Raw genomic sequence first — 16,295 nt, forward strand, 5'->3', positions numbered from 1 at the left:
AAACATGCGCTTGTGGTCTTATAAAAGAATCACTGATAAGATTAGTTAAAGATGTGAGAATCCAAATGTTATAAATTTTAACATGCATGCATCCAGTGTGTTAAATTAAGTATATATACGATAAGCAACAATATGAAAAATTGAAATTATCTCATTAGTCAATGCACTTGTGATCCCTTTTTTGTTAATTACCCATAAACTATTTTAGAGTTAAACAAACTTTTGAATGGATTGTTTTGATAACTAGGGTCAAATTTTTGAATGGGTTGTTTTGAGTGGGAGACACCAATTATGTCCCCACTCAATCTCAATTCATAAATCAATAAAAAATTATAAAGCGTGTTATCAAGATTTAACGAGTTCTCTTAGCGGAGGGGATATCCAGATTATTTCTATCATAGCAAATTATGTAATAAAATATGTGTGTATATATATTAAAGAGTCTAAGAAAATTTTAATAGAAAGTAAATATATATATTAGTGATTACTATATGTTTAGAGCACGTAAGCGAATACGTATGCATGCATATATATGAAGAAACACTGCACGTAGATGTGAATGTGATGCAATCTTGAAAATACGCACTATAGGAAAATTGATTATCCATAGCGTTCAAACAACGCTATTTAACGGTATGATGGCGGAGTAGAAAATGTTATATCTGCGCCCATGATAATAGGTCGACGGTTTGCGATAGCGGTTTTTTGTAGTGCTATATTTTGTTAATGTATTATAGCGTGTATATTTTGTTATTAGTTATATAATTACAGCGTCTATTTAATGTTACCTTTAATATTTTAATAGCAGAATTAGCGCGTAATATATTCAGTTAACATAGCATTTTCGGTACGTAATGTAGTTAATTAAAATAGCATTTATTAATCTGCAATGTATTTAACAAACATAGCATTTATAATAATGCAATATAATTTTCAAAAATAGCATTTATCGTATGCAATTTACGGAGTCAAAATTGCATTTTTATCTGATTTGGTTTTTGGTTTCTTGCCCTGTACGTAAATCTGAAGCTTTTTTGTATTAATGAAAAACATTACAATTGCGTTTGAAAACATTCAAAACCAAATTGAAATAACATTACACAAATTTTAAATGTCAACTTAAAGTAGCTACCTAACCGTCTTGTTCTTCACAGTCTTGTTGTTGCTCCTTTGTTCAAAGTGACGATGCTTCAGAGCTTTGTCAAATCTTCCAGAAACTCATCACCATTGATCTGAAGCTCTCAATCTCTGATCTCGTCCTCTGCTGTTAGTCATGGCCTGAAACATTTAGATATCAATTATGATCAGAAATAAAAATTTGGTTGATGCTAACTCCACCGAAACATTTAAAAGCAAACCAATAATGGACTAAAGCAAAGACAAACAAACGGAACATAACTAAACTGAACTAATGCAATGAGAGTGGTGTCTAATGATGGACTAAGCAAAGAGACAATAAATTGAACCTTATTCCCAGCGATTGTAGGATATGCAGACGAATCTGCAGCCATAACCAGAAACTCTGTTATTCCACGAGAAAAAGACTACTACAAAAAATCGAAACTAAAGTAAACTTAAATGCTCAGCTCATGGTGTAGATATTTACCGAATCACAGACCACAACACCGAGAGATGTCTCCACAAACAATAATTCCATTACTAAGACTCCTTCACAATCATTTCTAACACAGAAATCCTCATCATCAGAAGAATGATCCTCCAAATCATCAAATTCCTGGATTGAAACTGATTCAGCAACAAACTTCTCTTCAGTCTCTAACTCGTGATATCCTCTAGGCGGCGCCCTCATAACTACAGACCAAGGTGAAGAGTCATCCTCTACGGAGTAAAAAACTTGTTTTGCTTGTGATGCCAGGATATATGGATCTTTTAAGAAGGCTGCTTGGTTTAGATGGAGATTAACAAGAGTGAACCCGTCTTCTTCTTTCACACCATTTCCTTTGTTTGCCCAATTACACCTGAAAATTGGAATCTGGAACATGTGATAATCCAGTAATATGATCTCAGTTATTACTCCATAGTATGTAACAATGTCAGCCATGTGGTTGGTATCACGAGCACTAGATCTACACATACTAAAAGCTTCATATACGACTCCACTGTTCTGTGTCTTTCGCTTCACATCATCTGTTAAAAATCTGCAGCCATTAATAACATATCCCTTATATGTTTGTGCAATATTCCTTGGTCCAAATGCCAACCATCTAGATTTCGTGCAATGCTCCTTTGAGTTAGTAGGAATCTGTTGATAATACACAAATAAAGATCTCAGACTTAAATAAAGTATTAGCTAGTGAATACTAAAAAGTCTTATAGTCAGATATTTGCAATAGCCGGATTAGGACAGAAGCACATACCTGGTCCTTAACCCATTCTGGAAATTTTTCCAAATGAATTTTCCATAGTAGAGTTTGATTTCGTCTCAATCTAACATCTTTATCTTATAGTTCTTCTAAATGCAACCTAGTTTAACACTTTCAAAAATCAAATCACATTCAATTACAATAAATAATGACTTATAATATAGTACAGATTTACTTACTCAATATATGGATTCATAACTTCCATGTTCATTAAAACATACCGATGAGCTATGTCTCTCTCTTTATCACTTAGTGTAACTTCCACAGCCTTTTGTAGTGGCCGGCCTTGAAGGATGAGTGGATTAACCTCAATATCTTCATTACGGTTGATTGGTTCTTCAACTGGTAAAGATTCTTTTAGAAATTCCATACAAAAGGCCATACATTCTCCAGCCAAGTATCCTTCCGCCATGCATGCTTCTGGCCTTGCAAAATTTTTGACATAGGCCTTTAATGTTTTCATATACCTATATGTCAATGAAATACAGTATTAGGTAAATTTAAGTTTAACAAAATTATTAGAAAAAAACTTATACGGTATTACCTCTCAAAAGGATACATCCACCTGAAGTGAACTGGTCCACCTAAACGAGCCTCTCTAGACAGATGTATTGGAAGATGAAACATTATGTCAAAAAGTGAAGGAGGAAAGAACCTCTCCAGTTGACACAATGTGTGTACAAGCTCAGACTCTAAGGTTATCAGCTTTTCAGCATCAAGAACACGTTGACACAATCGGTTGAAGTAGTTGCATAATCTACTTATTGCAAACCTCGGGCCTTTTGGCAGCAAACCTCGCAAAGCAACGGGTAATAGATTCTGAAGAAGCACGTGATGATCGTGAGATTTTAAGCCACCAATTACAGGTGGATCAACAGAAACACAATTGCTTATATTTGCACAATAGCCATCAGGTCCTCTAAACTTAGATAGCCTATTGCAAAATATCTTTTTCTCCTCCTTAGAGAACCAAAATGATGCTGGAGGTAAATAAGTTTTTTTACCACGTGTTTGAGTGTGTAATTTGCTTCTAATCCCCATATCTTCCAAGTCTTTGCGTGCTTTCACCCCATCCTTTGATTTTGCATTTTGCATTAAAATGGACAATAAGGCATCAGACACATTCTTTTCTACATGCATCACATCAATGTTGTGACGGACAAGCATATCCTACCAAATATAAGAATGTAAGTGTTAGAAATAATCTACAGATTTTGATATTAAAGTTTATGTTAAGTATGTACCCCTATAAGGTAACTCGAACAGAATAGACCGCTTCTTCCATCTCCATTGATCACTACTTTCGTCATATTCATCATGTATAATCTCCTCATCTTCACACAAATCTTTCCGACTTCTTTTCTTTTTTTTCCCCAATGGCCTACCAAAATCATTCTTAAAGTCTTTTAAACTTTCAAGAATTTCGTCTCCTGTTTGATTCTAGTTGCGGTGCCTTCTTCAATAGTGTTGTCAAACCATCCTTTTCTACGACGGTAAGGATGCCCAGGGCTGAGTCGCTTCCTATTACCCAAATACACATACTTCCGACTGAACTTCAACCACCTATGTGGTGTATCCTTCCCACATACATTACACGCTTGTTTCCCTTTCACTTTACATCCAGCCACTGTCCCTAAGGCTGGATAGTCACTAATGCTCCATAACAACATAGCTCGGAGTGTGAAATTCTCCTTCATGAAAGAGTCATAAACCACTATACCTTCACTCCATAAATCCTTTAAATCATCAATCAATGGAGCTAAATAAACATCAATGTTATTACTCGGTGCAGTAGGCCCAGGAATCAATAAAGATAACATGATATTTTCTGCTTTCATACACATGGTAGGAGGCATGTTGTAGTTAACTAGCAAAACAGGCCAAGTACTGTAGCTGGTGTTTTGAATAGAGAATGGGTTCATGCCATCGGTTGAAAGCCCTAGCCTAAGGTTTCTTGGTTCAGCAGCAAACTGTGGCCATGTTCGATTCACTTGAGACCAAGTAAGTGAGTCAACTGGGTGTCGCATTGTACCATCAACACTAGCATTGCTGAAGTGCCAACGTAAATCCTCAGCAGTCCTATTTGATCTAAACATCCTCTTCAATCTGTCCTTTATCGGAAAATACCTAAGTACCTTAGCTGGAATCCCATTTTTCACATCACTAGTATGCTTATCCTTTTCCCATCTCGAAGCTTTACACCGTGGACAGCTTACCATGTCTGCATACTCCTTTCGGTAGAGGATACAATCATTCTTGCAAGCGTGAATGATATCATAACCAAATCCAAACATCTTCAAGAACTTTTTCACGTCACCTATTGATGTTGGAAGCACATTATCAGATGGGAGCATGTCATGAATTAACCTTATAAGCTGATCAAAGTAGTTCTCTGACATCCCACTCTTCACTTTTATGCGATAAAGCCCCATAATGGCAGAGACTTTAGTATATTTGAAACAGCCACTGTAGAGAGGAGTTTCAGCATCCTGTAGCTTTTTTTTGAATTCAGATTCTTCTTTGCAGTTCTAACCAGATCATAAGTTTCACCAACAGAACTCGACTCACCTACATAGCTCGGATTTCTTCTATCCCCATGATTAATCCAACAACTATTTCTCTTATACTTCTCATCCATTCCCCTAATCACTAGATGCTCCAAAACTATATCTCTTTGTTGGTGACAAAGATTCCGACAATCACTACATGGGCAAAACATTTCTGCTGGATTACCTAAACTCTTTGCTGATTCATTAACAAACTTCCTTGCACCCTCTTCATATTCAAGGCTAAGCCTTGGTAGCCACACCCAAGATTTGTCCATGTGTAGAGACAACACTACAGTTCCATGATAGTAACAAAAAATAAAAACGTATACGGAAAAAAATAATAACAGTTCTATGATTGATAATTTCTATATGCACTTTCTATGACAGAATTTGTTGATGAAACATAGAAACAGAGAATCTAACTCTTCGATTTACCAAAATAAGAACAACAAAGATTTTGTAATCAAACAGTTATTCGGTTTCTATTAGATAACAGAGACTTTTGATTTTCAATTTGTCAAATGCATTCTACAATTGCGGAATAGAAATAGGGAAACATGAACTAGTCCTCATCGAAATCGCTAATTTAACATACCTTTGAAACGAAATTCTCTGAATTGTGAAGGTCAGAACGGCAAGATTGGTCAAAACGGCGAGATTGGTCAGAACGGCGAGATTGGTCAGAACGGCGAGATTGCGAGTCGTTACTAAGATCGGCGTAAAGGAGAGACGATGGCGTGATCGGCAAGAAGAAAGGAGGACGGCATGAGAGAATAATGGGTTTGATTACAGAGTCGTGAATATGTAATTATAATTAAACCGGGTCAATTGATATATTTCACAATTAAACCGGTTTATGTGATATAAACTTATCCTGGTTATGTATTTGACTTGTATCTAATTTTCAGTTTAACGAAATTCTCAATTAAGTTTGATCTCTTTCTGGTTTTCAATTTTGTACTAATTTTCAATTCAACTAAGCTTGTAAACAAAGAAGAGAATTGATAATTAAAACCAGAATAAGATTCAAATACATCCAAAAGCAAAACCAAAATAAGTTTCGAATAAGTACCAAAATCAAACTACATAGAATAATAAGTTTCAGAGAACAAGAAGTTTCAGAGAACACATAAGTTTCAGAGAACACATAACTAGGCTTTGCTACACAAACACCAGCTTGTCATTAGGCCAGGCCATTGTAGTACCTATTGCGTCGGCAATGATTTCAACCTCTGAGTTTGGTTTCCACACTTTAGCTTCTCCAACCTTTACAACTTCAACCTTTATCTTACTTGCATTGTGACCTAAGGGGACAAAGTGGACTTTGTCTGTTGGATTAGTTGACATAACTCTGCCTTCTGCGACTTCTTTTCCAGAATCATTGCAATCTAACAATATGCATTTCTTCTTCGAGGCTGAGCCAGTGCTACTGTCGCTGTTAGTTAAACTCTGCTGGAAACAAAACTTATATAATGTCACAACACAATTCAGATATCACAGAGTAAGCAATAAGATGTAGAAATTTACCTTAGATGAAGTTTGTTTCTGTGGTGCTGACTCCTTTTCCTCAGAACTGAACAACTCAATAGGTTTAATAGGCCAAACAATGTTCTCATGAAGAGCATTACCAATGGTTAAGATTTCAGCACTAATTGGTCGCCAAAGGTAGACATTTTCAGCAAACACCTTATCAACCAGGGGCGGATCCAAATAGCAATGAGGTAAGGCACGTGCCCTATACTCATTGATAAATATTATTCAAATGACAAGCTTTTTAATAAGATCTCTTAGTTCATTTGGTTAAGAGTGCCCCATATAGTATCTTAGGTGAAGGGTTCGATGCCTTTTAGCTACAATTTTTTTCCTGGTTTTGTTATTTTTTTTTCTGGTGCCCCACATAATTTTTTCCTCTGGATCCGCCACTGTTATCAACTGTCACAATTGCTGCTCCTTGACCAATTGGCATGTTGTTGACTAACTCTTTTGGGTCAGATGAACACAATCTACCCTCACCAATTACAACGTCATCCATATTCCAATCATAAATGAGAATTTTACCTGCTGTTGCCTACAAGAAATGATACAAGAAATTGTTTACTAGCTTGTTCATTTTATAATAGTGATCAACAAGCTAAGTAGTGAAGAAGCAAAGTAAACAAGTTACCTTAGATGAATTCTTGTTTTCAGGTGGAGAGTCCATTTCAGTGTGCAGCACAATCTTATCAGCTGGCCATGCAATTTTGACTCCCACTGCTTCGACAAGTGATGTGATGGTTTCAGTAGGCCTCCAGACAGAAACATCTTCTCCTGATACAGACTTCACAATAACAGCTGCTGCATTAGGACCTAGTTGGATACGGCCAATCTTGTACACCGGATCCATTGAGCAGTATTCTGCCTCCCTGACGACAACATCCTCAGGTGCACACCAATCTAAAAGCTGACAACTTACACCTCTTTTTACATCACTGTCCTCAGAAACAGAATCATCATCACTTTGACACTGTCAAGAAAAACATGAATATTAAGACCTTAGATTGAATGCAATATTGTTTAATAACAAAAACATCAATTTTAAGAATCTTTTTACCTTTTTTCCAGCTAAGTTACGGACTTCATTCCGCAAGGCTTCAATCTGGCTTCGAAGTGTCTCAACTTGAGAATCACTTACCTGTAGGAATGCTAGCTTAGTGGCAGTGACACCTCTGCCCAATCCTCTAACTCTTCCAGGTTTGTCTTTCCCTAGTACTTGACTTACAACATCTTTTCTGAGACTAGTTGTTGCAGTGGAGCCAATATCACTATCAATAGACTTGATTTTTTCCTAACATAGAACATATTTAAACTCTATTATGAAAATTTAAAGCCACAATAACAAGATATAAAGTTAAAAAGTTCTTACAATTGTCTCAGCAAATTCTGGCCTCACAGATCTTCCATCAGAATGGATGTTGCTTGGCTTTAACTTTAGTCTTTCTGTCTTACTCTTTGCAGCTCGGACTGCAGTGACTAGCCTTGACTTAGAAGCCCTCCATAGACAACCCATTTGCTTAAAACAGTGTCTTTTTGGTAATCTTCTTTCCAATTGAACCTTGCCTACAATATATAAGTCCAAGTGATTAACATTTAAGCATGCATATAATAAGATTAGTAATATGAAAGTACCTGAATTTCTTCCCATAGGGTGTCACTAGTCTCTTCAGAGAGCTTCCTCCAATCATCAAGAAGTACACTCACATGCTCCCTGACAAGAGGACCAAGAAAAGAGGATAGTGTAATTGAAACAGGCCCTACATGTTCACCTGTAGATGTGAATTCGACTTCTATCTTATCCTGAATGTGTTTTGCAACTTTACTCATCCTAGTTCTTCCTCTTGTTTTCCTTTTCTTTGGCTCTGCCTCCTTTGTTTGAGTTTCTTCTATGGGATGCTGCACATTAACCTCTGTAGCTGCATCTACATCTCTCTCTCCATCAATTTCTGTAGCTGCATGTTGTTCAACCTCTTCTTCTTCTTCAGCCAAGTCAGAACCTAGTACATGAGCCACATTCCCATGATCTTGTTCATTAATCGTCTCATTAACATCATCCTGATCCACAACAGCATTACTAGGACCAACTGCAGACTTTACTCGTCTATGGGTTTGCAACCCTACAGAAGAACATAAATCAATGCCTTGTTGACGCAGACTGCGGCGGGGATTGTGCTTAAGCGACATAATAGATCACCTGAACTAAAAAAACAAATGAACTCACATCAGTACTCAATTCAGATCAAATCAATACTCAAATCAGATCAAATATATAAATACTCAAATCAGAACCATATCACTACACCAAACCACTTCAGAGCCAAAGAATCACCATGACATTGAAAATTAAATCATTCAACAAACATTACACTAAGAACAGAACAAACAAGTCCAAAATACAAATCACATTTAAGACCAAACAATGAACAAGAAGAACAGAACAAACAAGTCTACTAGAGATAATGCATGCAGACAAGTCTATGCACAAATAAGAACCCTTAAATCGGAATAGATACAAAGTGAACAAACAATCCTAGAAAACAGATCTCAATTAACACATTAACAAACCAGAAATGCGAAACACAAATCAGAAATCTAAAACACAAATCACAAACAAACCCTAAAATCCTAAATCGGAAAAAGAAGAGTTCAGTTCAAATCTATCAAATAATAATTGCATGTCTTTCGATTATAAAGAAGACCAACAGATTTGAAACGAAAGTGATAATCGACTGTGAGAATGAGTTTAAGAGTGAGTGACGACTGTGAGAGGCAACCGTGAGAGAAGGCGGTGAGAGGCGGCGGTGAGAGTAAAAATCGACGGCGAGAGTGGGTTGTCTACCGAGACAATGAGAGTCGACCGTGAGAGGAGGCGGTGAGAGAGGCTAGATGAAGGAGAAGAGTTTTTTTTCGTTTTTAAGGGTTTGAGACTTTTGAGTGTTTACAGAGAAAGGAGAAGAGATACACAGTAAACGAGGTAGCTAGCTAGAAGACAAAACGATTTAATTTGCCTCCATATTGATTTTCAAGAAGGCGCGGGTTTTTTCATTTTCGCGGTATAGCGTTTACTACGCGGTCAATGCAATAAATGTTGGTGTTATTAAAACATTCTAGTTAAGAAAAAATATTTCGTTTAAATGTTTTTCCAACATCATAAGTCATAGCGTTTACATTTTTACAAACGATATCCTAAATGTAGGACTAATACTAATATAGCAGAACCATATCAATTGCTATCTTCTAATGCTAAGGATACTCACTATTCTTGTAGTGACGGTTAACATCTATGGCCCATCAACAAATGGTTCAATGCATATCAAGCTCAAATTCAAAGGAGTATGAAGAAAGTGTCTAGATACAAAGAACCAATCTCCATTAAAGATGATTGACACAATCTCTCAAAATTAATTCTTGATTGATTTATGTAATTAATTTGATTTATTTTGCATTTATGTTGATGATTTGTAAATTGAGTCTATATAAACTCATCTCTCCATTCATTGTAAATATATAGATTTTTGGAATATAAAAGAGAGAACTTAGGCTTTGTTTTTGTTTATCTAAGTTTGGTGGATTCCTTTACTTAGTAAACGTTTGGGTCTATGTCTTTTTTGTGGATTCATTAAGGTCTAGATTCGTGATCTCATCACAAAGGCTGTCACACCTTTGAGTGGCGATCCTTGATCCACCATCAAAACCATCAATCGATCCAACGAGAGAGAGCGACCGCCAGCTCATTTGATCCCATATCTATCTCCGCATCCATCCATTAAACAACAAGAGAGAGCGTTAAAGCCAGCTTGTTGCTTCCCGTGACTTCATCTCTTATCACCAATCTTTGGATCTTATATCAGAATGTGTGAGTTTAAGAAGTGATGATGATGTTATTCGTGTGGAAGGAAATCAACTACACTCGTCCCTCTTTCTATAATTTATTTCTTAGTGCTTTTCCAATTTGTCAATCCATCTATTTTTCATTTTATATTAAAAAATAATCAACTTTTACATATCCATGTTATGTACTATTAATTTTTGTGTTTAATTATGATTTTCACTTGCAGACGGTTTTAATTGCTTGATCAAAGGATCTATGTGAAAAGCATATGATTCAAATTTGATCCCCTTCATGCTGAATAACACTATATATCAGTATATCACTATCATGAATGTCTTATGATCCAATACTTAGAAATTATTTTCTTTATTAATATTTGAAAAATAACGTTTATATTAACTCCCTTTTGTTTTGGAATCATTTTCTTTCTCGAGAAACAAGTATTATAAATAACAAAAAAAAAAACCATAAAGTAAAATAAAGAGTCAAATAGAGGATTAGTGTTTTATTTTATAGAAAAACATTTTCATAGTTTTCGTGTATTAAGAAAATGGATAAAGAAAAAAATGAATCACCGACCACCTATAGTTCTTAAATTTTCTTAAAAAATGACTATTTAAAGAAATAAACAATGAAAAGTATAAGTTCATTTTTCTCTTTTGGTCTTATATAAGATAAGTTTATAATTAATTTTTACTTACTAAAATATAAGGAAATCTGAACTTTTCCCCTTTTTGTTAATTTTAAACCTGAGACATTTAGTATCAATAAATTATGTAAATCAATCTACGATCTTCTGTAAAAAAAAAGAGAGTTAATTTTTCATTGTTAGGGATTCTACAATTGTTTTGGCCAGCTTGAATTCTATATCATTTATTAAAAATAATAGAAAATTTGCTGGACTTTAAGTAAAACATTTTCCGAAATAGAATATGGTATTTATAAATCAAAATAATAATTTAGTTGCCAAGAAAAAAATGTAATAGATATGGTAATATAAGAAAATTCAAGAACTAAGGAATTTGGGATACAAATTTCGCATTTTATTTACAAATTTCGTAGGTGACTGTTTAGGAAGTTGAAATGTTGATTTTAGTGTAGAAAACATATATGATATATGTTTTTTTCCTAGAAAAACATATATCATATATGCATGGCTTTGATCATAAAGACGATACACAATTCAAATTTGTAAGAAAAAACTAGTAAATCCAGTTTTTGTTCTTATATCATGTTGTTTATTCATTTTCACTTTTTCAAATATATATAAAAAAAAAACTAAACATGTGGTTTCACATTTATTTCTTTCTTTATCGTATCACTTTAAATACAAGGACTCAACTTCCCCTCCTAAAAAACCTTGTAACATAATTTTTTATTAATCAATATAAAATCATCATGAATCAATTCTAAATAACTAACCATGTTTAAAAATACAAAAGGTCATTCGGAAATGATAACATGAGCAGAAAAATTAATCAAATATGAACAATTTGGCATGAAATCAAATAAAGAGAAAATTTAAATCAATTTTATTTAAAAACATACCTTTTGAATGCATAATTGATATCCGAGATTTTTTTGAATGCATAATTGATATTATATATCACCCTATTGTTTGAAAGCTTTGGTGCGGCTGAAATGAAAAACAAAAGTTTTGGAAGACGTTTCTTGTAAAGGACAATCGTTCCTTGTAAAAACTCTTTCTCTCTCCTAAAACGCAGATCTAAAAAAGCAAAGTTTTTTCTTTGCCATTTCAGATCTTCAGCGTCGATGGGTGGGCCATGCGGATCAATCGGTTGGTGACGGTTCTGGTTCTCCGGCGGTGATGAGGTGGGGTTGATCCGTCTCTGATGCTGGTTGTGGCGGCGATCTTCCCGACGATCTCGAGTCTTCTTGTAGTCATACCACCACTGGTTAAGGACGCCGGAGGAGGGACATGAGGAAGCTCACGGCTCTCTTGTCGGAGGGGCTGCTACGCTAGCGGCGGAAGTCGAAGGCGGATTGGTGGGAGTCACTGTTTGTCGTGATGATTAGCGGCAGATCCTTCAGAACTGGGATGGATAGATGTGGAGAACGGCGGTTAGGGTTTTGTTTGAGCCAGCGACTCAAATCGTTGACGCATATGGTTTTCGTCTGACTGGTTTGAACTGTGACAGTCATGGAGGAGGCTTGTGTCGGGAACGGCGCCAGAGGTGAGGGTTCGTTTTAGGTTTCTGGTTGCTAGGTCGGGGACTAGATTAAGCGGGTCGGTCGTCTATGGATACTATCTTTTCCGAGAGAGAAGTTTCAGGTCGGCACCGTCGTTGACTTCGGGTTTGTGGCGGGAATCGATAACTCCGGCCATGTCGCTCGAGTCACTGCGGAGTAGCAAAGAAGGGTCTCTTGTTATCGCCGGAGCTTGGAGGTGGTGTCGGTGCTGCCGAATTCCACCCGGGCCAGATCTCCAATTTGGTTTTGTTTCAGTTTTGCTTCTTCCATTTTGAGCCGATTGGCCCGTGTAATTACCCACCATCGTTAAGCCCATTTGGAATTAATTAATATAAGCAGTTTAAAAATAAAAAAGTTTGGGAACATTATATGGATGAAAGAAAGGTTAACTTGCATAAAGAAACAATCAAAACACATATTAGAGTTATAAGGTCAAGAAGTATTAATATAATCTAAACACATACTTTTAATATATATGAAATACAATTTTTTTTCTTAAATGTGAAAATAATACACATGCATTGAAGAATTGATAACACCTTTCGATCTTTCAAACCAGGTATTTATCTAAAAAGTATGGATCATAATAACTCCCATTATGAATCTAACTTGGATAAGAAAATGCCTATATATAGTTTGATTGGTGTTCACAAAAGAAAAAAAAAATACTTTGAAATTTTGTAATCAAATTGAAAACCTCTTTATTGATGTGACTACTCATACATATTCTCATTGGACGTAATCTCATACAAATTTTATTACCAAACCCATGTTTTCTTCAACATAAAAAAAATCATGATCTAATCCTAAAATCTAAAAAAAATTTATAAAACAATCTTCAAGGAAGAATAAGAGAGAAAGAAAATATAATCACAATGATCACATGAACACATAAAATTATTAGAATATTTGAAAACAAGGTGTAAAATCAAATAAATAGAGAAATCTTAAGATTTATTTTATTTTGAATGCATAACCGATTCGAATATCCATTTTTCGATTTTTGTCTCATGGTGTCTTCCTCATTCAACTGAGAGCTAAACTCTTGCGGCGCTGGTGAAGTTGAAAAAAATCACGGAGTCAAGAAGCTTATACTAAACTAAGGTAGATCTAAGTTAAAAAAAAGTTATGACCAGTCCAGTAAAACTAAAAGCCGCCCAAAGACAAACTAATTGAGCTACTCATTAAAATTTTTGGGCTTTTTCTATTTTTTCTTTAAATAGATTCAAAGTATAAAATATTTTTTAAAATAGATAAAGCAAAATACATCATAAATCGTTATACTAAATAATCGAAATCGACCAACGCATTACGTGTAGTTAATAGTTTATTATAATGTTCTATTTATTTTGTTTAAAATATTATTTTATTAGAAATTTTGTCTGTAAAATAAAAATATAAAAATGAATTAGTGGATAATCTTCTAAAATTATTTTATTTTAAAAAATTTCTCTGCAACTACACTATATGAAAAGTTACAAATTCAAGTGGTGAAAAGGTTTGAAAATAATCAGTAATAAGAGGAAAAGAGGTGAGGGTTTTAGTCAACATTTTATCAAATGTAGTAAAAGTGTTTATGTTAGTGGTGGTATTGCCCCACATACACTAATTGTCGACTCCACCACATTACGATTATCTTCTCTAAAAATTAAATACTCATACAAAATATCTCAATAAATAGAACTCAACCTTGGCGTGTGTTCTCCACACTCCACCGATTTTCTCCACTTTCATTTTTAGTCTTTCTCATTTAACAAAACAAACCAAAACCAAAAGATTTAAGTTTAACCATGGCATCTCACAACACCTTGAACCTAGACATGGAGGAAAATCAAGAAAAGGCTTTTGACTACTCCAAACGAGCTCAATGGCTACGAGCCGCCGTGCTCGGTGCGAACGACGGTCTAGTCTCGACGGCTTCACTTATGATGGGTGTTGGTGCGGTCAAGCAAGACGTCAAGATCATGATCTTAACTGGTTTTGCCGGTTTAGTGGCCGGAGCTTGTAGCATGGCGATCGGAGAGTTTGTCTCCGTTTACTCTCAGTATGACATAGAGGTGGCTCAGATGAAGAGAGAGACCGGAGGAGAGGTAGAGAAAGAGAAACTCCCGAGCCCAACCCAAGCGGCTGCAGCATCTGCGTTAGCGTTTTCTCTCGGGGCGATGGTGCCGTTATTGGCGGCTGCGTTTGTGAAAGAGTATAAAGTGAGGATTGGAGTGATTGTGGCAGCGGTTACGTTGGCGTTAGTGATGTTTGGATGGTTAGGGGCGGTTTTGGGGAAAGCACCAGTGGTTAAGTCGTCGCTTAGGGTTTTGGTTGGAGGATGGTTAGCTATGGCCATTACGTTTGGTTTTACAAAACTCATTGGGTCACATGGTCATATGTATGTGTGAGTTTACTGACATGTGTGACCAAACTCACTCTTCTTCATGTTTCAATGTTTTATGCTTCAAGTCTATATATAAACTGAAGAAAAAAATGTCTAGTTTGATATTCCTTAATATGATTTCCATATAAATTACTGAATTCTCATGAATCCATCAAAGACATGCATTTTATATATTTTAATTTATTTCAACAAAAAATATTATTATTTAAAACTTTTATGAGACTGTATATATATTTTAACTCATCAGCTTTATCACTAGAAGTTAAATCTAACTACTATGCTTTTAGTTTCTACACGACTCAACCTCTAGTTGATTATAACATTACTTAATCGATGAGACTTTGAATTGAGTACAACTACTCAAATCAATTTAGGGTAAAATGCAACTTTTTCTTGTGCCACTACAATTTTCATGCGTCTCCTTTTGTACATTAATAATGGTGTAACAACACCTAGAAATTTATATCCATAGCTCATCATTATTCAACCATGGAGAGTTTTAGTACGATGTGTTTACAATTAAAATTACAAAAGTGAAACAATATTTAGATGAATTTGACGATCCTAATCACGTGGCAGTTAATTGTTTTAAAAAAACAAAAGTATTCATTATGAGGTTATAATATAGAGAGGGTATTTAACTAATCAATTCAACAAATACTTTCTAAATTCTAAGTTAGACCATGCTAGAAGAATAAAAAACACACCTATCTATATATATCCACTGATAAAGGTATAATTAAAATTCTATATATTCGATGATACTATATCTCGTTTTATGTTACTAAATATTTTTTTTTTGGGCAAATATTGTGTCTAATTGTCATAAGTGATGAATAAGTGAATGTGTATTTATCAGGTATGCTTTTTAAACCATACACTTTCTAAAGGATTGAAAAATATAAAAAGTTTATAGATTGGACTAGTTATATTTCAAAAAGTAAGAGTCGGTGGTTGCAACTTGAAAAGAAAACCACCATTTAATTAAATAAAATAAAATAAAAATAGTCATGATCCCATTCTTATAAGTACATGCAATTACAAATGTACAAATTGAAGAATAAGAAAAATGACTTAACACCGAATCAAGAAGGTTTCTAGTAGGGTATGATCATTACGCAAATCACCAAAAGCTAAACACTGGATATGTCTCTTAATCACTAATTTTAATTACACATGACTCATCGCTAAAATGATGAGTGATTAAACGATCACTCAACCTCTGCTTCGAGGCTTGCAGAGATTGTGAAGTCTTGAAATGAACTTCGTAGCTCTTTAACATTAAAACCAAAAAAAAAAACCAAAAAAAAAAAAAAACTTCGTAGCTCTCAAAAAAAAAAAAGTAAAAACGTAACAGATGTAGAGTAATAAGGTATTATAAAAAAAATTGGGCTATA

At 34.9% G+C, this 16,295-nt stretch overlaps 3 protein-coding genes across 12 annotated transcripts; 1 reads left to right on the forward strand and 2 right to left on the reverse strand.

The window, feature by feature from the left end:
• Nucleotides 1-1,020: 1,020 nt before the first annotated feature.
• On the reverse strand, nucleotides 1,021-5,850 carry LOC110228398. 3 transcript variants are annotated; one of them, XM_021025775.1, is made up of 8 exons: nucleotides 5,529-5,850; nucleotides 3,629-5,222; nucleotides 2,929-3,554; nucleotides 2,606-2,851; nucleotides 2,379-2,484; nucleotides 1,607-2,263; nucleotides 1,467-1,501; nucleotides 1,021-1,278 (listed from the first exon to the last, which is right to left on the reverse strand). In XM_021025775.1, the coding sequence occupies exons 2-5, from the start codon at nucleotides 3,776-3,778 to the stop codon at nucleotides 2,463-2,465; spliced, it is 1,044 nt and encodes a 347-aa protein (XP_020881434.1). In that variant the 5' UTR covers nucleotides 3,779-5,222; nucleotides 5,529-5,850; the 3' UTR covers nucleotides 1,021-1,278; nucleotides 1,467-1,501; nucleotides 1,607-2,263; nucleotides 2,379-2,462. The 3 variants fall into 3 exon arrangements, with proteins under 3 accessions (XP_020881434.1, XP_020881433.1, XP_020881435.1); XM_021025774.1 differs by having other exon boundaries at nucleotides 2,564-2,851; XM_021025776.1 differs by having other exon boundaries at nucleotides 2,564-2,851; nucleotides 2,929-3,561; nucleotides 3,634-5,222; nucleotides 5,529-5,830.
• An 88-nt stretch (nucleotides 5,851-5,938) lies between these two features.
• On the reverse strand, nucleotides 5,939-11,864 carry LOC110228397. Of its 8 annotated transcripts, none has more exons than XM_021025771.1 (7): nucleotides 11,847-11,864; nucleotides 7,836-8,665; nucleotides 7,524-7,757; nucleotides 7,098-7,436; nucleotides 6,867-7,001; nucleotides 6,461-6,628; nucleotides 5,939-6,385 (listed from the first exon to the last, which is right to left on the reverse strand). In XM_021025771.1, exons 2-7 carry the CDS (start codon nucleotides 8,112-8,114, stop codon nucleotides 6,095-6,097), a joined length of 1,446 nt encoding a protein of 481 aa, XP_020881430.1. In that variant the 5' UTR covers nucleotides 8,115-8,665; nucleotides 11,847-11,864; the 3' UTR covers nucleotides 5,939-6,094. The 8 variants fall into 8 exon arrangements, with proteins under 8 accessions (XP_020881430.1, XP_020881432.1, XP_020881429.1 ...); XM_021025773.1 differs by lacking the exon at nucleotides 11,847-11,864 and having other exon boundaries at nucleotides 7,836-8,029; nucleotides 8,099-9,480; XM_021025770.1 differs by lacking the exon at nucleotides 11,847-11,864 and adding an exon at nucleotides 9,241-9,479 and having other exon boundaries at nucleotides 7,836-8,660.
• Nucleotides 11,865-13,965: 2,101 nt separating this feature from the next.
• On the forward strand, nucleotides 13,966-15,208 carry LOC9313354 (vacuolar iron transporter homolog 3). Its single transcript, XM_002875566.2, has one exon. The coding sequence runs from the start codon at nucleotides 14,300-14,302 to the stop codon at nucleotides 14,900-14,902; it is 603 nt and encodes a 200-aa protein (XP_002875612.2). The 5' UTR covers nucleotides 13,966-14,299; the 3' UTR covers nucleotides 14,903-15,208.
• The last annotated feature ends 1,087 nt before the right edge of the window (nucleotides 15,209-16,295 follow it).

This window comes from Arabidopsis lyrata, assembly GCF_000004255.2.
Source record: "Arabidopsis lyrata subsp. lyrata unplaced genomic scaffold ARALYscaffold_5, whole genome shotgun sequence".
In the NCBI taxonomy this organism is placed as follows: Eukaryota; Viridiplantae; Streptophyta; class Magnoliopsida; order Brassicales; family Brassicaceae; genus Arabidopsis; species Arabidopsis lyrata.

Bases quoted from the DNA above. Each gene is read 5' to 3' on its own strand.
- LOC110228398 (XM_021025774.1), bottom strand. From the start codon at position 3,778: ATGATTTTGGTAGGCCATTGGGGAAAAAAAAGAAAAGAAGTCGGAAAG. The intron at 3,555-3,628 runs GTACATACTTAA...TATATTTGGTAG, and splicing joins GTTCGAGTTACCTTATAGGG to GATATGCTTGTCCGTCACAA. The intron at 2,485-2,563 runs GTAAGTAAATCT...GTGTTAAACTAG, and splicing joins GTTATGAATCCATATATTGA to GTTGCATTTAGAAGAACTAT.
- LOC110228397 (XM_021025771.1), bottom strand. From the start codon at position 8,114: ATGGGAAGAAATTCAGGTACTTTCATATTACTAATCTTATTATATGCA. The intron at 7,758-7,835 runs GTAAGAACTTTT...GTTCTATGTTAG, and splicing joins CAGAATTTGCTGAGACAATT to GAAAAAATCAAGTCTATTGA. The intron at 6,629-6,866 runs GTTGATAACAGT...GATCCGCCCCTG, and splicing joins AAGGAGCAGCAATTGTGACA to GTTGATAAGGTGTTTGCTGA.
- LOC9313354 (XM_002875566.2), top strand. From the start codon at position 14,300: ATGGCATCTCACAACACCTTGAACCTAGACATGGAGGAAAATCAAGAA.